The sequence below is a fragment of the Colletotrichum higginsianum genome, chromosome 4 (assembly GCF_001672515.1).
Source record: "Colletotrichum higginsianum IMI 349063 chromosome 4, whole genome shotgun sequence".
Classification (NCBI taxonomy): Eukaryota; Fungi; Ascomycota; class Sordariomycetes; order Glomerellales; family Glomerellaceae; genus Colletotrichum; species Colletotrichum higginsianum.
In genome coordinates, this window is record NC_030957.1 from 1682787 (window position 1) to 1703620 (window position 20834).

At 55.3% G+C, this 20834-nt stretch overlaps 10 protein-coding genes across 10 annotated transcripts; 4 read left to right on the forward strand and 6 right to left on the reverse strand.

Annotated features, from left to right (window-relative positions):
* Nucleotides 1-766: 766 nt before the first annotated feature.
* On the forward strand, nucleotides 767-2590 carry CH63R_05811 (Acetylserotonin methytransferase-like protein; the record flags this gene model as incomplete). The annotated part of the gene is made up of 1 exon (XM_018300786.1): nucleotides 767-2590. One exon carries the CDS (start codon nucleotides 767-769, stop codon nucleotides 2588-2590), a length of 1824 nt encoding a protein of 607 aa, XP_018158636.1.
* A 406-nt stretch (nucleotides 2591-2996) lies between these two features.
* CH63R_05812 (U3 small nucleolar RNA-associated protein 11) lies at nucleotides 2997-3868 on the reverse strand (the record flags this gene model as incomplete). Its single annotated transcript, XM_018300787.1, has 2 exons — nucleotides 2997-3713; nucleotides 3773-3868. 2 exons carry the CDS (start codon nucleotides 3866-3868, stop codon nucleotides 2997-2999), a joined length of 813 nt encoding a protein of 270 aa, XP_018158637.1.
* Nucleotides 3869-4895: 1027 nt separating this feature from the next.
* On the forward strand, nucleotides 4896-6662 carry CH63R_05813 (alpha-1,2-Mannosidase; the record flags this gene model as incomplete). Its single annotated transcript, XM_018300788.1, has 1 exon — nucleotides 4896-6662. One exon carries the CDS (start codon nucleotides 4896-4898, stop codon nucleotides 6660-6662), a length of 1767 nt encoding a protein of 588 aa, XP_018158638.1.
* Nucleotides 6663-7838: 1176 nt separating this feature from the next.
* Nucleotides 7839-8678, reverse strand: CH63R_05814 (Acetylserotonin methytransferase-like protein; the record flags this gene model as incomplete). Its single annotated transcript, XM_018300789.1, has 1 exon — nucleotides 7839-8678. The coding sequence occupies one exon, from the start codon at nucleotides 8676-8678 to the stop codon at nucleotides 7839-7841; it is 840 nt and encodes a 279-aa protein (XP_018158639.1).
* Nucleotides 8679-9088: 410 nt separating this feature from the next.
* On the forward strand, nucleotides 9089-9814 carry CH63R_05815 (helix-loop-helix DNA-binding domain-containing protein; the record flags this gene model as incomplete). The annotated part of the gene is made up of 3 exons (XM_018300790.1): nucleotides 9089-9389; nucleotides 9511-9709; nucleotides 9766-9814. 3 exons carry the CDS (start codon nucleotides 9089-9091, stop codon nucleotides 9812-9814), a joined length of 549 nt encoding a protein of 182 aa, XP_018158640.1.
* Nucleotides 9815-10069: 255 nt separating this feature from the next.
* On the reverse strand, nucleotides 10070-11656 carry CH63R_05816 (Threonyl-tRNA synthetase; the record flags this gene model as incomplete). The annotated part of the gene is made up of 1 exon (XM_018300791.1): nucleotides 10070-11656. One exon carries the CDS (start codon nucleotides 11654-11656, stop codon nucleotides 10070-10072), a length of 1587 nt encoding a protein of 528 aa, XP_018158641.1.
* Nucleotides 11657-12603: 947 nt separating this feature from the next.
* CH63R_05817 (Aldehyde dehydrogenase) lies at nucleotides 12604-14110 on the reverse strand (the record flags this gene model as incomplete). The annotated part of the gene is made up of 2 exons (XM_018300792.1): nucleotides 12604-13582; nucleotides 13635-14110. The coding sequence occupies 2 exons, from the start codon at nucleotides 14108-14110 to the stop codon at nucleotides 12604-12606; spliced, it is 1455 nt and encodes a 484-aa protein (XP_018158642.1).
* A 1029-nt stretch (nucleotides 14111-15139) lies between these two features.
* On the reverse strand, nucleotides 15140-15436 carry CH63R_05818 (uncharacterized protein; the record flags this gene model as incomplete). The annotated part of the gene is made up of 2 exons (XM_018300793.1): nucleotides 15140-15225; nucleotides 15283-15436. 2 exons carry the CDS (start codon nucleotides 15434-15436, stop codon nucleotides 15140-15142), a joined length of 240 nt encoding a protein of 79 aa, XP_018158643.1.
* Nucleotides 15437-16558: 1122 nt separating this feature from the next.
* On the forward strand, nucleotides 16559-18936 carry CH63R_05819 (Zn 2cys6 transcriptional activator; the record flags this gene model as incomplete). The annotated part of the gene is made up of 3 exons (XM_018300794.1): nucleotides 16559-16789; nucleotides 16890-18528; nucleotides 18668-18936. 3 exons carry the CDS (start codon nucleotides 16559-16561, stop codon nucleotides 18934-18936), a joined length of 2139 nt encoding a protein of 712 aa, XP_018158644.1.
* Nucleotides 18937-20516: 1580 nt separating this feature from the next.
* Nucleotides 20517-20834, reverse strand: CH63R_05820 (uncharacterized protein; the record flags this gene model as incomplete). Its single annotated transcript, XM_018300795.1, has 1 exon — nucleotides 20517-20834. One exon carries the CDS (start codon nucleotides 20832-20834, stop codon nucleotides 20517-20519), a length of 318 nt encoding a protein of 105 aa, XP_018158645.1.

Consider the following 20834-nt stretch of genomic DNA (forward strand, 5'->3'; position numbering starts at 1 on the left):
AGACAGGCGAGTGCTTTCCAACCATGGAAGTTCCAACGCGGTCTCCCTTCATGCCACCTTACTAAGCCGTGATGCAGGGGCTAGACTGCATGTGCCATCCCATCGGCACCACCTAGTGAGACCACAATGTTGGGCTAATTCCGTCCTATCTAACTTAAGGCAACGGGGGTGGGTTGCACCCGAATTGGAAGTGCTGGTCAACGGCGCGAGTCTCACGACGTCGAACCAACCCCGCGCGCCTGTTTCTCACCACCCTGGGCTCGGCGCCTACGATGCAGTGTGATGGTCAGGCTGATTGGCCCAACCCGCATCTTACAATCTATTTTGGTCCGGCACCTCGACCGCCCTTCCGTCAATCCCCTTGGTCCCTTTATCGCCTTCACCACTCAGCACGCACCGTCTGGTCAGCCAGCGCTTGCAATACCTGCCGTGGGCAACCTTCCGTCGTGCCAGAGCCATGCTACCGTTAGAATGGGCAGAAGGGTATATACTCTCTCTTGGTATCATCGAAGGCCGAATGTTGACATGTCTCTCTCTCTCTCTCTCTCCCCCCTCTCCATCCGGCCATCTTTTCAAGTACTGCAATAACAGACAAAGTCTTGTTTATTCTTGGGTACTAGAGAGTTGGGACCACCATGCATCGGTAGCAGCTGGATCACTCCTTCTTCGTTCCTCGAGGTCGTCTCCCGTTGCCGTTGTGAAAGGGCCTGGGCACTATAAAAACCAAAACCAAAGGACTGAGAATCACGTTCGATCCGAGCTCAGCATGTCGACACAGCCACCCTCAGGAGGCTACTCACTCTTCCCGAACCCCAATGCGAAGCCTCCAACGATATGGAGACCAGCATCTCGAACTCGGAGGTCGGAGTCCCGCGAGCGGGCCCGGGCTGTGTCTCCCGAGAGCGTCCACTCAGCTGACCGGGCGTCTCCGCCACATCATGGCAGACAGACGCCGCAGCAGAGAGTCCAGTCGCAGGTAGAGCGGTCGCAAACTCCACAAAGCATTCGCCAGACTCAGGTCGGTGAGCAGGAGACCGCACCAAATAGACGCGAGGTGCCGGCACCCCCTTCGGTAACAGTTGCACCTGTTCAACGGCCCCCTCCTGTCGCCGACATACTACCCCGGTCAGACACGTCATTCTCACAGGAACACACCCTGGTACAAAGCAACAGCACGCGCTCTCGGAGCTCGATAGCAAAGCTTCCATTCCCAGAAGGACCGTCATCATCCTCGCAAGAACAGCCTGCCTTGCGTTCCATATTCCCACGCTACAATCCGGAAGTGCCGCTCAACCAGCAAGATTACTTCCCTACCCAAACCAGCCCGACTCACATCCCGCGAGCCGTGATCAACCGCACAACATGGTATCCGGACCCCGAGGGTGACGGCCAAAACAACCAGCACAGAAGTCCCGTAAGGAGTCCACTGAGCGGCGGTTCAACGCAGCGATGGCCGAGACGGAACATTGAGCCCCCAGTCATTCCCAGCGTCTCGGCAAACGAGCACATGAAGAGCTTATGGAAGGTCTCCAACGGCTGGAAGGCACCGCCATCAGAAGGCAGAGTGTATTGCATGAAGCTCTCCCAGGAGAAGGATGCGCCCATCTATACCCTGTCTTCGTCATCCCAGCCATTCTACAGCCTCCGACTCGATCCCACCTCCGCCTCAGCATACGTCACACTCAGCCGCCATGACCCCGCCAAGGTCTACAAGGTTCCTAATCCCACGGCAAGCTCTTCGGCGAGCAGCATTCTTTCCGGCGTCGTTGGTCACAAAGACAACGGCAAGGCCGCCGATGGGAAGCACTGGCAGGAAGTCCTCACGACGACGCTTGAAGAGGAGTCCCGCAAGCACCCGCCCAATGATGGCCTCGTAGCCCTCCTCTACCCTCTTGCAGCCGCCAAGATGGCACTCGACAAGCCGGACGACATGAACGCCATCATGACCGCCGAGACAGAGTGCGCCCGTCTCGTCTGGGACGAGGACTCGGGCTCGCACTTCCTCGTGCACCCGGCCCTTGCGACGCCCTTTTGCGTCACAATCGAACGCTCCCCAGCCTGGAGCCGCGTGGAGTACACCCTTGAGCACCACGAGTCGCCGCAGCATCTCGCTAAACTGACACGTGACGGCACTGGCAGTGGCCACCTCGAGGTTGACACGGCCATTGCTGCCAAGATTGACAGCTTCTTCCTTGTCGACGTCGCCGTCACGGCGCTCTTGCTCGTCGCGGTGGCAGACGAGAAGAACACCAGGATCGAGACATTTGAGCCGCCGCCTGCGCCTCACGAGCCGGCGAGCGGGGAGCGACGGCTGAGCAGGAGAGAAGAGAAGAAGCGGGCCGCCGCCGCCGCACGGAGGGGCAAGATGGAGGAGTTTGAGATTGACATTGAGAGCCAGGACAGCAGCTTTGCAAAGCTGGAGCAGGCCGGCAAGGAGGCACGCGACGGGTTGCCGTGGCCACTAAGAGCGCTTTTTAAAGTCGTTGCAGGGCTGTTCAAATGTCTCGTGTGGTTCCTGACGCTGGGCTTCAAGGCGCTTGCTGCAATTGTCAAGGGGCTGGCAAGGTGTTTGGGTGTCAAATCGGAATGAGGACAGAAAGAAGAAGAAAAGGGACGACTCGGGAATGAATCTGATGGAAATGAGATACCACTTTGTCGATGCATGAACGTTTTAGGGATTTATCTTTCTTTTCTCTGGTTAGGACGGTCTTGGAACAATGAAGATTTACTTATGAGAGAGACCTTGCACAGAGGACATGAGCGATGATATTCTTTCTTTGTACATCTAGATCCATACTCCGGGGTGCCTGGGTATCGCATGACGACGTTTCTAAGCCTGGGCTGTCTTTCCCCCCAATAAACGCTCAGATATTGCGACTGAAATAAAGACACGAGGAAAGAAGAAGGCGGGGAAACCCCCGAAAAACGCAACCGAAACTTTTTGTTCGCCGACCGCCAGCCGCCCAATTTCCGAGATACAACACACCACTTTTGGTTTACCGCTTGCGCGTCCGGACCATGATCTTCTTGCCCTTCTTCGTCGTACCGCCTGAAGTCGCCGTCTTGGCCATCTTGGCCCGTTGTATCTCGAGGCCCTCCTCCGCCTTGCTGAGGACCTTGAGTTTCTTTTTCGCATTTTGTAGTTGCAGCCGTAACCGCTGGAGTGTCTTTTCCTTCTGTGTCTGGGCGTCGTCGTTGCCGTCGTCCTCCTTGTCGTCGTCGAATCCCTTGAACTCGTCCTCGTCGCTCCCATCCCCACCCAGGTCCATCGCCTCCTGCTGAGCGGCCTCTGCCTTGGCCTCCGTGCCATCCAGGAAAACAATCTTTCTTGGCGCTGCGGGCCTCGTTTCGATATCGTCGTCGCTGTCGTCCCCATCATCGCCATTCTGGCTCGCCGCTTCGATGCCGCCAACTAGCACGACCTGCTCCTCGAGGCGCTTCACCTCTTTGGAGATGACGTTACGCATGGTGCGCACGTAGCCAACGTCCTGCGTCTTGAGAAGCCGCACCGTTTCCATATCCATAGCCTTGTTGCCGCGGTCGCCGGCTACGGTGCCGGACCACTTCCTGCCGTCCTTGAGGCGCGAGCCCATGGAGTTGCGGCTAAGCATGCCGAAATAAAACTCATCCTCGTTGCGTTCGGCAGCCTTTTGGCGCAGGGACTTGATCTGCGCCTTCTTCTTGTTGTAATCTTTCGCACGGAGGGAGTAATCCTGCAGAGAAAAGCAGTTAGCGACTGTCTCGTGACCACAGCAGAGCGAGCTCGACGAACCTTGTGCTTCTCGAGGAGGCCGAAACGTTGGCGTTCCACGGGCTGAGCACGCTCCCTATGGGAGCGCCGCTGGACGGCGTTGCGCATCGATGACATTGTGGGTTCTTTTGCTTCTTCTGTTAGGGCGTGCGAAACAGGTATCCGTGGCTGCAAATTCGACGTTCTTTGAAGGCGACGACCTGCACTGGCGAGCCTAGGCCTGGAAGGCGGGATACGGCAGAAATTTGAAAAAGTTTTGGCGGTCAGCGGAAGCTGCAGCCACAGGGGTGAGGCTTTCGCATCCAACTCGCACCCAAGCACCCACCGCCGCCGGGTCCGCGTCTCATTTTCGGGTCCGCTGGCCCACCTACTGCCTTAGGTACATAGGTACATAGCAAAACCCCACCCACTCTTGCACCATCTGCCGAGTCGCCGACAGACATCGACCGAGTTCAGTGAGCGTTCCCAAGTCTATGTTCCTTGAAACATGTCAGCTGCCATGAAACGAGAGCCTCTTGATGGCTCGAGCAATCAACCCAGTCCAGTTCGATTCTAGAATACGAATCTTCGTCATGATCGATTCGACAGAGCATTTCTATCCAGACTGACCAGTACTCGGCCACTCGACGGCGTTTCTCGTTGGTCTGGAAATTCCTATGGTCTTTGTCGTGGCATTCATTCACAATCGTCCATTATTTGTGGTGTTAGTGGCAAATTCAATGGTTCACACATTTGCGGCGTTGACACCATGACACCGCGACACCAATTTTTGGCCTTCGGTTATGCTTCTTGTCACTCCGCCTCCCCAAGGGGTCCAATCGCGAGGAAGGTCCATCATTGCCAACAGTCTGAGGGATCTGTCCCCTCTTTGCACGGACAGTCCTAGAACGAGCAACCACACAATCATGGGTCACCCCTCGCGTTTCATGGAAGGGGATACACCAGAAGCAACAGACGTTCGAGACGTCAAATGCCGCAAGAGGCAAAGAAAAAGCTATGATAACATGGACTGAACGGTCGATATCAGATGACGAGAGATTCCTTCTACAAAACTGTCTGCCACGCCTGTCCTGCCCTTTTCATTTGAGCCCCCCTGGTGTCCATGTGTCACTCCTGCTGCACCCCAGTCCGTTTTTCGTCCAAAATGGTAGCGAAATTCCAGTTACGAAACTACTCACCGCCGACATACCGGGTGCTCGCTCTGCTTGTCGTCTTCGTTGTGCTATCAGTACTTCTGTTACGAGACGAGTCAGCGCAGCTCAATGGCGACGGCGATGATGATGTTGTTGCTCCCATCCTTGAGGCTACGAAGAGCAGCTATGACTGGTCTACACATCCCCAGAAGCATCCGGTCCCTCTGGCGGATATGACACGGCTCCCCGACGGAGAGCCACTCAGTCTCCCAAAGATCCAGTTCGATTTCACTGCAGACCGATCAGACAGCCTGAAGAAAAGAGATGTCAGCCTCATGAGCTCCCGCCGCCATGAGGTGCGCAAAGCATTCATTAAGAGCTGGCAGTCATACACCAGATACGCCTGGGGATATGACGAGTTACAACCTCTATCCTTGAGGGGCAGGAACCGCTACAATGGCTGGGGCGTTACCCTGGTCGACTCGCTCGACACACTATGGTTGATGGGAATGTTTGATGATTTCAACAAAGCCGTCCAGTACGTCAGCATGATTGATTGGAACAACGCGACGGAGTCAAGGTGCAACGTGTTCGAGACGAATATTCGGTACATCGGTGGACTTCTGTCGGCGTACGACCTCAGCAACGAAAAAGTGCTTCTCGACAAAGCCATCCAGCTCGCCGATATGCTGTACGCGGCCTTCGACACGCCCAACCGCTTTCCCCCCTTTGCCTTCAGCTTTGTAGAGCTCAAGGCGGGAAGAATCCTACCCGATCCCTACCAAAGCGCTGCTGCTATCGGCAGCATGTCTTTGGAATTTACAAGGCTTGCTCAGTTGACGGGAGAGTTCAAATTTTACGACGCCATCGAGCGCATAAAGCAAGCGTTCGACCTCATTCAGGAAGAGACCATGCTGCCGGGCCTGTGGCCGAGCTTCATTAACGTCCGCGATGACTTTCAAGCGACCAACAACATCTTTAAGCTGGGAGGGGACGGCGACTCACTCTACGAATACCTGCCGAAGATGCACGTCCTCCTTGGCGGGCTCGACACATCCTATGAGAGAATGTACAAGGGCGCCGCAAGAGCAGCCAAGGCTCATCTTCTGTACCGACCAATGACACCGCAGATGGATGACATCTTGCTCCTCGGTACCGCCATCGTCAACGAGAAACTGAGAAAAATCGACCAGATCTCAGAGATCGAGCATCTGTCCTGCTTCGCTGGCGGGATGTTCGCCATGGCCGGCAAGCTGTTCGACATCCCAGACGATGTCGAGGTCGGCGACAAGCTCGCACGTGGATGCGCGTGGGCGTACAAGTCTTTCAAGAGCGGCCTCATGCCGGAGAAGGCCCAGGTTGTCAAATGCGACACCATAGACGCCTGCGCGTGGGACGAGCAGAAATGGGCTGCGCAGAGCGGTCAGCACGCACCCCGCGGATTCTGGCGCGTCGATGACGCCCACTACAACCTGCGACCCGAGGGTATCGAGAGCCTCTTCATCCTCTACCGAATCACTGGCAGGGAGGACCTTCTAGACATGGCGTGGGACATGTTCCAGGCTGTCCAGAGGGCAACGCAGACGGACGACGCCCACGCCGTGATTGTCGACGTAACGTACAGCCAGTCGCGGCAGGAGGATACGATGGAGAGCTTCTTCTTTGCAGAAACATTGAAGTACTTTTACTTGATTTTCTCGGATTCCGAGCTGATCAGCCTGGACGAATGGGTCTTTAACACCGAGGCTCATCCCTTTAAACGGCCTACATCAACATGAAAGACGGTGGCCGTTTCACGGCTTTTTAGATTAGACATTCAACATTCATTAATATTAATAGCCGGAGCCTGATTTGGCGAAGGTACCGAATGCACGTCGCAGGCATACGCGCAACCTAGTTCGTGCGTAGTAGAAGATGACGAAGGCACGTACAGGCCTTCGGTGCCCGCAGTCCAACATGGTAAGCAACTCCTAATCATTCAGCGGACGAGTGAATCCAGTCTTACGCTTTCGTGGGCTTGTCGACTGAACGCTCACCAGGGTTACTCGGAAACTGAAAATTCCTGTACGCCACAGAGTGCTTCCCACTACCTAAATGAGTTCCAGGCGGGTACAAGCAAGATGGGAGAGCGGACTTGAAACTGCATTAGTTGACTGTAGAGAATCACATTTTGTTGATTTGCCTGTTAGACGGCGTTACAAGATGGGTGAGCGCCTTTCTCGCCCGAGACACTCAGATACTTACAGATGATTGGAGTAAGTCAGGGTTTTATAATAAAGATCAAGTAAAAACGAAATGTAGCTACTTCATATGACGCCATGTTCTATCTGAAGGTGTTCTGTGTACTGCGTCCCTGAATTTTTAACTTGATATCTACTTTCGTTTCGTAGCTTCTGGCCGGCTGGCAACTCGCGCCCCATATTCATGTTGGACAACATCTTGCATCGTGTGTTATTTGATCATTGTTTCAGTTCCGTTCCCCTGCGATATAGCTCTAGCTAGCTATTCTCCACTGTTTCCATATTCTCTGACTTTGCTTCGAATACTACCTGGCTGAGAGACCTGTTCCTAGCCTTTCATCTAGGAGACGGCCCATGCGTATGCTCATCTCCCCAAAAGTTACTCAACGGTCCAAAGTTGTATATGTCGCTCAGGATCATAGGTCTCAATGAAGCAACAAGACCGCAACTTGCCCGATATACTGGGCGATAACCCCCCCCCCTTTTTTTTTTTTTTGTTGTGTTCATGTTTGGTGGGAGTAAAAACGGCTATATAAGATAGGAAAACCGACTCATGAAAGGTGACTATATTCGCTAAGGGTGAATCCATTTGGTTGTCGAAGGCCGGGGGCAAGAAGCCGAAGCATTGTGTAATGTTTCCCCGCCCCCTCTATGCGCCTTGATCGTCATTAGAAGATGTTGGGTATGTAACAGGCCGCTTGGCAATCGTCCGAATCACATCAAATCTTCCTCCTCCTCTTCGTCCACTTCATCTCCGCCCTGCTTGAACACGACCTTCTCTGCCAGCGCGAGCGTCTGCCTCACGGGCAAGCCGACCACGTTATCAAAGCTGCCCTCGATCTTCTCGACGAGCAACATGCCGCCGATGCCCTGCACCGCGTACCCGCCCGCCTTATCGGCACCTTCTCTCGTCTTAACGTACGCGTCAATCACGTCGTCCGGCAGGCCGTTGGTCTCCTGCGCAAAATACACCTTGGTCTCCTCGGTATGGATGGAAATCTCGTAGCCCGGCGACCGCGCGTCCTCCCGTGGCGCGATGACGCACACAGAGGTCAGGACGCGGTGCACGCGGGTGTCTCTTAAGTGGCGCAGCATCTTGATGTGCTCGGCCTCGCTGCGCGGCTTCTCCAGCACGCGGCCATCACGGGTGACGATGACGGTGTCGGCGGCGATGACAACGTCCGGGTCCGGGATCGAGGCGAGGTGCGTCTGCAGCGCCGTCTCGTACACGTCGAGGCACTTCTTCCGCGCCGTCTCGGAGACGTACTCGTAGGGCCCGTAAGCCGACTTGTCGAGGTCCTCGGGTTTCGTCGAGGGTGTGATTTCGAGGCCCGTCAGGCCGACCTGGGCAAGGAGGGCGCGCCGCCGCGGCGAGGCCGAGGCGAGGATCACGCGCTTGGACTTGAGGTAGGAGATGATGGGGAGGTTGAGGGGAAGCGGCCCCCGCGGGCCGGGACCACCGGCGGCGGCGGACGGCGCCCGGGGCCGGTTGAGGTGCTCGCTGGCCTTGACGTATTCCGGCGGGTGATCGGAGGAATTTTTTGCTTCTCCCATCTTGGTGTGTGTAAGTTAACAGACAAGAGAGTCAGTTATTGTAGAGTTTGCAGAGAGTCCGTCGAGAATTCGGAAGTGTTAATGGCTTGTTGCTCGTCTTGAAAGATGGTTCGGATAAGACGGGGAAGTACCTAGGCATCCGCAGTTATCGGAAAGAAAGGAGGTTTGGCGGATTGTGGGCCGGCCGCATCCGTAGAATTTCTGGATGAGCAATCATAATGCCAATGAGGTCACAAAGCTTGGGTCATGCCAACCCCGCCAGATCCACAGTTCTTATCTTATCTCGATCCCCTTAGGAGCGTTAGCAATTCAGCTGCCAGCCAGCCCTGCGGTGTGCCGGACGGAAACAAACGTGCTGCAGGAACCTTACCGTACAAGGGGCGGTCTTGGACTTTTTTGGGACTCCCGTAATGCGGAGGGAGGGACCTGATCTCAGAGACATCCCGCCTTGGTGCGAAACAGCATGTGATCGTGCAAAACACACACCACATCTTCCTCTTCCCGACATTAAGCCAGACCACCACACTACTGCCTATGAAATTGACCCTACTGACAGCAAACACACTTGTATCGGAACAGCAGCCGATTGCGCCTGCATCATGTCTTCCCCAAATAAGTCAAATTCCCCGTCAGCTCCGGCAGATGCCGAGCAGCCAGAAGAGAAGCCGCGCCTCACCGAGGCGGAGAAGAAGCAGAACCACATTGCGTCTGGTGAGTCCAGATGTTCGCTTTGTGGACTGATTTGCGTTGCGCGCACATCTCCAGAATCGCGCACGCATTGCCTTCCTCGGGGCGCAGCGCAGCGCACGACACAATTAACACGTGCTCACAGAACAGAAGCGACGTCAGGCCATCCGTGAGGGCTTCGATCGGCTAACGGAGCTGGTGCCAGGTCTGGAGGGCCAGGGCCGCTCCGAGGGTCTCGTGCTGAAGAAGACGGTTGAATTCATGAAGGAGCAGCTCAGGCAGCGCCAGGAACTGGTGGACCGCATCGAGAGCACCGGCGGCGAAGTCGACGAGAAGTATAAGCGGTGAGTACTCTAAGCCTCCGGCCCGGCTTGAGGTTGATACTGACCTTCATCCACAGGCCGCTATTTCATCAGCAGGCGAACAGCACCTCCAGCAGGACGAGGTGACACGGCGAGCCGTCGCCGACAGCTGTCGCGTTTGGAATTTGTTCGGGGTTCAATCATGGAGTTAGGGTCACCGGAGAAGATATACCTTGTTAGGCATGGGCTGAGGAACGGTACTGCGTTAGTATGGGCTACAGAGGAGGCGGGGCGGTCTGTTTGTACAGTGGCCTCCAGACACATGCAAGACGACTCGGCATGCGTTGTTGTTGGAGTAATATACATACAACTCTACATGATGTTATACACGGCGTACGCCGGCTATTGGTACGTCGCCACCATTTCTTGCATCTTCTCGCGCAGATCTACAGGCGTCATGTCCTCGCGCGCCTTCTTGTTATCGCCGGCTTCCTTGGTCGACGACCGGTCACTCACGTTGACGGTTACGGTCCCGTTTTGCACGTTTTGCTTCCCCACCACGGCGATGACGCCGAATCCTTTCTCCCTCGCCTCGGCCAGTTTCTTTGCCAATGACCGCGGACTCGCGTCAATTTCGACTGCGAAACCCGTCGGGCGCGGCTGTCTTGGCTTGTTCGAGTCCCTCACGCGGTCATGTCCCGTCAGGACATCCTTGATCTCGGACGCCCACTGCATTATGGGTTCCGTGTCGTTTAGGGTTAGGATGGCGCACTGGCGCGGGTTCAGCCAGAATGGCCATTTGCCCTTGTACTCCTCGATCAGCAACGCCATCAAACGCTCGACCGAGCCCAGAATGGCTCGGTGGACCATGACGGGTGCCACGGGCCCGTAAGTCTCGAGCTCGACAGGGTCGGCCTTCTCCAGCGGCAACCCCTGAGCCTCCGACTTGGGCGCCGGCGCTTGGTACTCGAGATTGAATCTCTGCGGAAGCTGGAAGTCGAGCTGGATCGTACCGGCCTGATGCGACTTCCCGTGAGAGTCATGAAGCATGACATCGATCTTGGGGCCGTAGAAAGCACCATCCCCTTCCTTGATGGTGTATTTGAGCCCGGCCTGCTCCAGCGCATCGCGCAACTGTGCCTCCGCCCGCTCCCATTCGGCATCGGTGCCAATGTAATGGTCCGGCGGCCGCGTCGACAACGCGAAGTCGAAGTAGTCCAGTCCCAGCGCGCCGTACACCGTTTTCATGAAGTCGAGTGTCTTGAACACCTCGTCCCGAATCTGGATCGGCCGGCAGAAGATATGGCCGTCGTCCTGGTGGAAGCGACGCACCCGCGTCAGGCCGCTAAGCGCGCCCGAGATCTCGTTGCGGTGTAGCGGGCTGAAGTCGGCGTAGCGGATTGGAAGGTCGCGGTAGCTTCTGTTCTTGGAGGCGAAGATAAGGCAGTGGCCCGGGCAATTCATGGGCTTGAGGCCGTAGTCGTCGTCCTCGCCCTCGGCCATCCGGGCCGCCTCACCACTGCCCTCGTGCGGCGGGTCCCTGCTGCCAGCGTCGCAACAGCTTGCCGCCTTCTCCTCGGGGGCGCGCGCGCGGCTGGTGACGGTGTACATGTCGTCAGCGTAGTTTTGCAAGTGGCCCGACACCTCCCAGAGAGACTTTTTGTAGATGTTTGGCGTGATGACCTCGTCGAAACCGTAGTGAACATATTGCCGCCGCAAAAAGTCCACCAAGCGGTTGAATACGCGCGTGCCGTTCGGGAGGAAGATTGGCGAGCCCGGGCTGTAGACGGAGGTGGTGAAGAGCTCCTGTTGGATGCCCAGCTTTCGGTGGTCGGGGAGGTCATCTTCGGCAGCGGAGGTTGTGGCCGGAGTCGCGGTGGGTTTCTTGTCGGAGTACCATTGTCTCGGAAGGCATTGCCGTCTCAGCAACGGGTTTCGAAGGCTCGGTAGCGTACGGAGAGCTGGTCGGACAGCCCGTGCGGGAAGCATGGCGCAAAATGTTGGCAATTGGACGTCATGTCATTGTGCTTAAAGATCACACGAGATGGAACCTGAATTTGCGATGCAAGGATCTTGAGAGCTCACTGACGAAAAGAGTATAGCGCTGAATCAGCTCACAAGACCTGCACGGACCCTGCGTCGCTTCGCTTCAGTTCACCATCCATCAGGTAGGTGAGTTAGCACTTTAGGTAACCTCTCTTCCCACCAACAGAAGCAACGCATTCGAGCCAACGTTCTGGGCGGCAAGTCATGAGGAACAACTATTCTGAGTGTGCAGACTCGGTTTCAGTTGGACGTGATGTTCCTGGAACTTGATCGTCCGGGGACTTAGGGGACTTAGTACCTCCAGTCCAAACATGGAAATCAAATCAAGGACCGGGGAATTAGGAGCTGAGGAGTGTGGCCTTGGGCACCCGTCAATGCTGACAGCCATCCCACCCCGCTTAGTGTCAGGCTAGTGGTGGGTTCAGTATCTCACTTGCAGATGCATAGATTCCAATCATTATCTTGTAAGACCTAGGAGCCCACCAACTGCCCTATTCAAGCGGAGGACCGAAGCCAAGTCCGCACGATCTTACGCCAAGTCGACTTCCCCGACAATAACCGAGCTACGCTCAATATTGACCGTAAGCATGAAGTGCCTGGTACTGTGAAGGGAGTGCTTGAACTGTGCACACTTGTTGGTTGTCACACACTAATTTTCAAGGATTGGTGCTGCCTATTACTCCTAGGCTTGGACTGCACTGTACAGCGAGTCGGAGGGCGCGAAATGCCAGACTAAAAGGCACTAAGGTGCAACTTGCCTGAGAGTTCTTGATTCGTCTACAATAAGCATTGTGCTGCACTGCGCCATATCTGTGCGTGCATTGAGGATCAGGTGACGAGACAGTCAACGTCCTCCAGACTAGCAATCTTCACGATGGAAGTAGAGAAACTCAGTTCCGGAACGTAATCGTCTTGGTTCTCACCCACTCCTCCAAACCAGTCGAGTTAAACCTGCCAAAGCCGCTGGACTTGACACCACCATGAGGCAGGCCGCTCTCATCGTGAACAGTCATGTTGTTGATGTGGACGGCGCCTGATTCAATCTCCTTGGCAAACCGCAGACCGGTGCGCAGATCCTCCGTAAATACAGCAGATGTCAGGCCGTACTCTGTATCGTTGGCGATCGCCAGAGCCTCCTCTTCGGTCTCGACCTCAAAGAACGACACGGATGGCCCGAAAGACTCGGTCTTATAGATGTCCATGTCAGTGCTCACGTTCTTGATGACGATTGGCCGCAACCTCGTCTTGGACGTCTCCTTGGCATCGACGTTGCCAGCGATAACGGAGGCGCCCTTGCCGACAGCATCCTTGATGAGTTTCTTGTTCTTCTCAACGGCGACTGTGTTGATGAGAACCGGCGCATCGGATGTTGTCGGGAAGATCTTCTCGATTGAGGCAGACAGCTTGGCCTGGAACTGCTCGCTGACCTTCTTGTGAACAATGATTCGCTCCGTGCTCATGCAAATTTGACCTCCGTGGAGAAAAGAGCCGATTGCGCATTGATCCGCAGCCAGGTCGAGATCGGCGTCCTCCCACACGATGGCTGGGGCCTTGCCTCCCAATTCCAGCAAGACGGGCTTCAAGTACTCTCCTGCCTGCTTGGCGATGATGCGCCCGACGACGGTGCTACCGGTGAAGTTGATCTTCTTGACTTCAGGGTGGGCGATCAGAGATGTCGTGATGGCCGCGGCGTTGACAGGCTCGTGAACAATCACGTTCAGGACTCCCTTGGGCAGGCCAGCCTCATGAAAGCAAGACACCATCTCGACAAGTGTCCTTGGTGAAAACTCCGAGGCCTTGAGAATGGCGGTGTTGCCAGCTGCGATAGGGAATGCTATTGATCGTGCTCCGAGGATGAAGGGGGCATTCCTGCAACCCAATTAGCTCCGGTGTTCATGGGTTTCTAGCGTACTCTACTGACCAGGGCGCAATCGCAAGAACGACCCCGTAAGGCTCCTTCAGAACGAGTGCGCTGATGTTAGGATCGTTCGTTGCTGGCACGGAGCCCTCCACTGTGACGAGGCGCCCGCCAACGTCCTTGATGCAACCAATGCCTAGCCCCAAGATAAATTCGGACCATCCAGCAGCAGCGCCGGTCTCTTCAGACATGATGCGAGCCAGCTCTTCCTTTCGGCTCTCCATTATGGCAGCAGCCTTTAGGAAGATGTCTCGACGCTGAATCAACGTTGTCTTCTTCCAGCTCTTGAATGCCTTGGCAGCAGAGTCAACTGCCGCGAGTGCATCTTTCTCAGTCGCGCTGCCACATTTGTGGACAGCAATTCCGGTGGCGGGAGAGACTACGTCGAAAGTTTTATCAGGGATTACCTTTTCACCGTCGATGAAGAACGGGACAGTGTATCCCCCTTGTGTCGAGGTACCGTTAGTTTGAGTTAACATGGCTGGACGTGATGTGGATAAAGAGCTAAGCTAGTCGACCAAGAAGAGACGTCAAGAAAAGGTAATAAATCTGCGATATCGAAGGAGCGTGACGTAGCGAGGGAGAGAGGGAGAGCCAGGAGGAATCGGATTTGACCGGCAACTGGATTCTTATAGCCTTGAAGTAGGGAAGAAAGCAACGCGCTAGTCGTAGGACAATTGCTAACCATGCCCTTTTTGCCCTTTCGACATGCCGATGGCAAACACCATCTTAGTGCACGGAACCCCGCACTCGGAAAGTGGGCACGGGGAGAAAGTCTGAGACGACATGCTGCTGCTTACATCCCATTTCTTCGTAAGCATTCAAGCCAATTGCTTTGATAGATGGAATGACAAGTGGCCAATTCCGCAAAAGTGACTCCCGGGGCAATGATCCGGGTTGTTATTCGAGATCGGGTGACTGCTCACACATTGACAAGCTATGTAGACTATCATCATCGGTCGGATGACATGGTGCTGACGCTCAGTTCATGTCATGTTCTCGATAATGACATACAATTCTCAACGGCTACTTGTGCAGATGTAGCACTCATCGTATTTCAGCTAGCCATGCAATCATCTTCGTCTACTCTGCTGTTGGGCGGGGAGAAGGTCGAGATGAATGAAGGGAGAAATCCCTGCTGATCTGAACTGGCCGGGCGTAGACATGCTGCAACAAATCCCTGGTGATCGCTGCTGCTTTATAGTGGACCTCGTCAAAGCAGGAGTTAGGCCGAAGGTGCCGGATGGCGGCCGAATCCTGGGTCCCCAAAGTGTCCGGCGTTCAAATCGCGGGGGGACGGATAGTGGGGTGGGTCCCAGATGCCGACCATAGTTACCGGAACTCTAGTTTCCTATCTACGGGTTAGAAAAGGGCCCGGACCAGCCATTCAACCGGCATGTTGTGTAATGTCTGAACAGAGAGAATCTGTACCCTTTCACTGCTGGAAAGCCTACTGCGTAGCAAAGTCTAGAGACTGAAGACCATGTCATTCTCAATCTCCATTCAGATCAAGTCGCGCCGCCCCATTTCTTGAAGACAGCTGGATCAACGAATGGCTGGGGCACAGCCGCCGAGTCTATCTGGAGCACTTCGACTGCAAAAACAGTCAGCTTCATAAGTGCGTATCTTGTTTTGAGACAAGCGGTCTCACCTGGCTTGGATCGTGATCCCGGCAAGGCGAATTGGACGTCACGGGCTTCTTTGGGGGTTTGAGTGTAGGAGCCTTTGCCTTGGTAGAGAGGCGGCAATGCGAGCTCGACCTTTACCGGCGGTCTGCGGATTGCTTTTGATTCTGTTTCCGGCATGGCTGAAGTCGCAAAGTGACGTGAGCCATGCAGATTGCCAGAGACAGAAATCGGACTGACCAGACGCAGGATTATCTGACGGGCTGGCAGGGACGAGTGCGAACTTCAACCAGGAGGCCGCGCGAGTCAGGCTGCTCCCCTTGACGGATCTGAAATAAGGGTTCGTCTGATCAAATAATCCTGCAGGTCAACCTTGAATTTGTACAGTACCATGCCGAAGAAAAGAATGGTATTGACTGGACCTGCGAGTCAAATTGTGATTAGTCACAGACCCACGCTTTTCCGCCAACAACTGACCACTCAGACTGGCGCTCACCCGCCTGTCGGCCCAATTTTGACCTACAATTCCCACTTTTGGGTATTGGGCTGGTCATTTCTGGAGGGCTCCTTCTTGGCAAGATGCCAACTGCTGTGGGCGCGTGGGAACTCTTCTCCAGATGTAAGACGAGGCGTGTGGATATTAAAGTGCAGGAGCACGATATCGGATCAACATCTCTCGTCGCTCCCAATTTAAGCTATCTTCTTCAATCGGAGTTGCTATCTCGATATTGAGTGCAGGGTCTTATCCCACGTGTCTGTGCTCTCTTTTGACATTCAACCTGGTCTGAGCACAGAACCTGATCGTCAACGGTGACAATTTGGTCCGGATCGCCGACGAGCCCTTCCACATTAGGCAGTTGACATGTGTGAAAGACATGCTTACCCCGCTCGCTGCAGAAGCTGAAAGCGGGCCTTCCTAGGCTTCACCGGCCAATAGGGTGACCAATCCCGGCCCTTCCCCCCTCAAAAAAGTGCAACGGCTGGGGAGACGCAAAGAGGTCCCCTTATCCACAGCAAATCTTGCCTCGCTCTTCAGGTCAAAATCAGAAAGCAAACTTCCCCGCCCTCCGCATTCGGCCACACCTCACATCAACAAGTCCAACACACACGTCGCGACACCGGACCACCGCGCCCCAGTGAGCCTCGCTGCACCGTCGCAGACATCTCCGATTGCCGAGTCTTTCCTGCGAGCTCCGTTCGCACCTCACGCCACGCCCGGCCCGGGAAGGGGGTCCCCGAACCCGCCTGAGCTGCGTCTTGTCTTGTCTCACTCACCCGGACTGACCGTCCGCCGTGCCCTGCATGGACGGACTGGGCATCGTCTCTGCCGGCGGGGCCACGCCCGTGTCGCCCGCCAGTCCCACGAACGCCCGTCATGCTCCCAACGGGCCTCCAAAGAGGAAGCACAGCAGTATGGCATTGGATAGTAGCCCCGGCAGCAATGTAGGTCATGACGACGACAATGGCGAGCCTGATTCTAAGAAACGCCAGCCCGGCGTCAAACGCGCTTGCAACGAGTGCCGACAACAAAAGGTGAGCCACATCGGGAACCACAGCCATTGCAAGAGCTAGTCAGCTAACAGCCCCTCAATTGGAAAAGCTGCGATGCGATGTCGTTCAAGAACCCTTCCAGAGTTGTTCTCGGTGCAATCGTCTGAAGCTCGAGTGCAAGATCGAGTCAAACTTTAAGCGTATCGGCAAGCGCTCGAAGCACGCCGAGATGGAGAAGGAGATCGACAGGTTACGGCGCAACATCGCACGCGCCCAAAACCAGGGCTACACCGTCGAAGACGACGATCACGACCTGCAGTCTCCCATCGCAACGAGCGTGTATACCCACACCCGGAACCCCTCTCTCATGGGTTCTGACGAGGCCGTCTCTTCGCTGTTGCACCTCAAGAGGGGTGGGTCGTACAGCCTACCACGCTACACACACGAACTGGAGAATGTGCGCCTGACTGAAGAGTCAGTGAACCAGCTGTTCAACGAGTTCTTTGCCTACTATCATCCTTTCCTCCCCTTTCTCAACCCCCAACAGACACCCGACCAGTATTTTCAGCAGCACGCCCTACTCTTCTGGTCCATCATCTCAGTTGCTGCTCGACGATATAGTGCAGATCCCACGCTATTGACCTCGATATCAGGGCCTTTGACGCGATTGTTGTGGTCCACTATTGGAGACGTGCCCAGCAGTTACTTCGTTGTCAAAGCTCTGTGTCTGCTCTGCACATGGCCCCTGCCAACAAGCACGACAAGTGCTGACCCAACGCATATTCTGTGTGGTGTCATGATGAAAGTCGCGACTGGCATTGGCCTTCACAGGCCTAATCACAGCCAAGACTTTTCCAGGGTATCCGTCGATCTCAACAAAGAGCAACTGCATGACCGCGTATCGACTTGGGCTGTCTGCAACGTGGTTGCTCAGACCATCGGCACTGGCTACGGTCAGCCGGCCTCGACTCTCTATGATTGGACCTTGGCCGTTCGTCGAGGCGAAGATGGGCCCTTTCGATTGACACCCGAACTGGAGGCTAGACTTCAAATTGAACGTTTTTGCGACAAAGTCTCGAAGGAGATGTACAGCAACGCCAGTGATCCCAGAGGGGTTGCTGGGGACGAGCATCGAGCCATGCTGATGCGGGTGTACCGAAAGGACTTCAACGAACTTCAGGCAGCTATCCTCTCACAACACCTGGGACCAATCGTCAACCTTCATATGCGAGCTGCCGCCCTTCACCTGCGCTTGGCTGGCTTTTTCGACTCGAGCACAACACCCGGCTACATCGATGATCTGATGGGGCTCTGGAGAGCCACAACAAGCTTTTTGGACAACATTCTCGAGGTCGACAAGGTTACATCGCCCGGACAGAACTCACCTGGGCAAATCTTGCTATATGCCACGAACTACATCCAACAGATGTTGATAGCGGCGGGGTTTGCTCTGCTCAAGCTCATGAGGTCGTTCTTTGCGAAGACGATCGACTTTGACCGTGGTCGCAACCTCTTCCACCAGACGATCAACGCAATCCGTGCGACAAGCGTTGTGAACAACGACCTTCAGTGGCGCTTGGCCGAGCTTATGGTGCAAATGTGGAACGGAGCCCGGCTTGACAACAACAGCACGGCATCGTACGACAATGACGACTCCCCATTGCTAATTGACGACACGTTACAGCTCAAGGTGCGCTGTCGCCATAGCATGAGTCTCGTGTTCGACTCTGTGTGGCGGTGGAGAGAAGAGTATCAAGCCCAAGGTAGAGGCTCGATTGACGGTAATTATCCAGCCCCTCCCCGCTCCTCCCCTTCCCGTGCTCTAGCCATTGCGTCCACGTCTCTCTTCGGTGTGACTGTGATGACTGACTTACGTGCCACTCCAAATAGCCATGAAGCAACCTACTAATCCAGACTCAGCGAACGAGTCCTCAGCGTCTTCGACCCATTTGGACAGCACTCTGATGCCGGCCACGCAAGGTTTGCAAGCGAGCAGCTTGCTCACGACCAACGGAGCTCTTACCCCGAGCCACTCTGGCGGCGTCGGAAGCCAAGCACCCAGCAACAGCATGCTAAGCGGGATGAATTATGGCGAGACCAACTACGACTTCTTCGACCCCCAACACTGGATGTTGGATGGCCTGCTGGACTTTAACTACAACTTTGTGCAGCCCCTTGAGGGCGCATAGGACCTGCCTGACGCAAGGCAGGGTCTATGAAAACGACGACTCTACCCACTGAAGGCGCAATGCGGGAGGAACGCCGACGCATTTGGGGGCCGGTTTCAGAACTACAGAAACATGGCAGACAGTCTGACTTGCATCCTGCCAGGAAGGGGTGAGTAAACGCCCCTTGGCAGCCGTTGCGTTGGCCCTCTCGTTGTGGTACGGGGTCCGGGGATGAGTTACTTGGTGTGCAGCTCTAGGCGATCCTCCCGTACCCCGTGGTGGGCGACATTATATCCTGCTGCGAATATTCTGTTACCCGAGCATATCAGCCGCGCCAGCGAGAGGACAAAGGCTGTCCAGTTCGCTCCTGCTGTTGTCATTGGTATCCCGGAGTGGAAGCTCTCCAAGAAGCGATTCTCGTTCGTATACTTTTTCCCCCTTTCCCTTTCCCCCCGTCTACCCTGGTTTCTTAGCACGGTTTGTTGATGACGGTATAATCATGCGTATATTCGACCACGAGCTCCACGACATCATGAGTCGACACTGGGTTCTTTGGTTTGGGCGGTCGTCTTGTATGTTTTCTTCATTTCTTTCTCGGGAGGCTTCTCTGTTTCCGTGTCCTTTGCGGGATCATCAAAGCATTGGCAGTAGCGGGTGCAGGTTTCATAGGGTATACAAGTATACACTGTCTCGAAGGTGCTGTAGTTAGCTGCAGCATTATCTAAATTCACAATGTTTTAATTCGATGACACCTGAATTGTGTTGTCTCCTGGGATTGGCAGGTAAAGAGTGACCTGGTCTGTCTGATGACCTGCGCGCCCCTCCCCTCCTACCTGCTGTGCATGGTGCCGTCGCGTCTTTGAAGTACATCCTCCTGAGACATTTCTAACGAGACAGATGATGGCCACATGTCACGACATGAGCCATGACGGCTTGATCTCCCCGGCTCGGAAACTTCCCGTATATGTTGGTGTTGAGGCACGGGAATCTTTCACGGGACCGGAGCTGATCAGAGCCGGGCAGTCGAGCGTCGTTTCGGCCGTAAGCCCTGCCCTGCCCCGAATGACGGCCATACAGCATGAACATGCAGGAGAGACAGCAGACGGGCGTGGCTCTGCGCACGAAGTATATCACTTTTCGGCGGTCACATGCAGCCCCTTCTTCTGTTTCGGAGAAGTGACCTACTCAAGACAACGTTCGCGCAACCTGTGATGGGAAACCCCACGGCCGAAACCACTCGACGCCCACGTAGCACGAGGGCAACGTTCGGCAGGTGATGGGTCGATTGGCATATGCAGCATCTAGCCCCCCCCCTACATTGGAATACTGTCCAAACAAGAACCCTTTCGAAGAGTTTTTAGATTATTTCCATCTCGAGAGGGCCAGTTATGAGGACAGAGGGAAGGCAACGAATTGATGCAGCAACGACCGGTATTTCTTCTCCCATCTGCAAGACAGCTGCGGGTCGTGTTGTAACGACCAGGTGGGCGAGACTGCCATCTTGGTAGGTTCGAGTATGTATTGTTCCTCTTCGAGAACGGTAGCGGCGGTGACGGCTGGCTCGGGGCGTGGATCAACAGGCCAAGGAAGGGCATGGTTTTTCATCCCGGCGGGTCGTGTATCTGTACGAGTTCGAGAAGTATCTCGACCAGGTGGTTCTCGTTGTCGCTTGTATCATCGTGGAGGAACGGGAGGGCGGCCTGGTATTGGGTTGATGGGGTCTGGGCGAGGCATTCTCTGTCATCCCCCCCCCCCCCCCCCTTGGGGGCGAGGTAGGTTTCTTGCCCAACGGATTCCAGACGTGTGATGGACATGGGGCTTCGGTTTCGAGGCACACCTTCGTCCACTTCGCCATCAGTTCCAGGAGACAGAAGGAGAATGATCTCACCAGCGCGTGGAGACGTCGGGTTGAGGCCCAT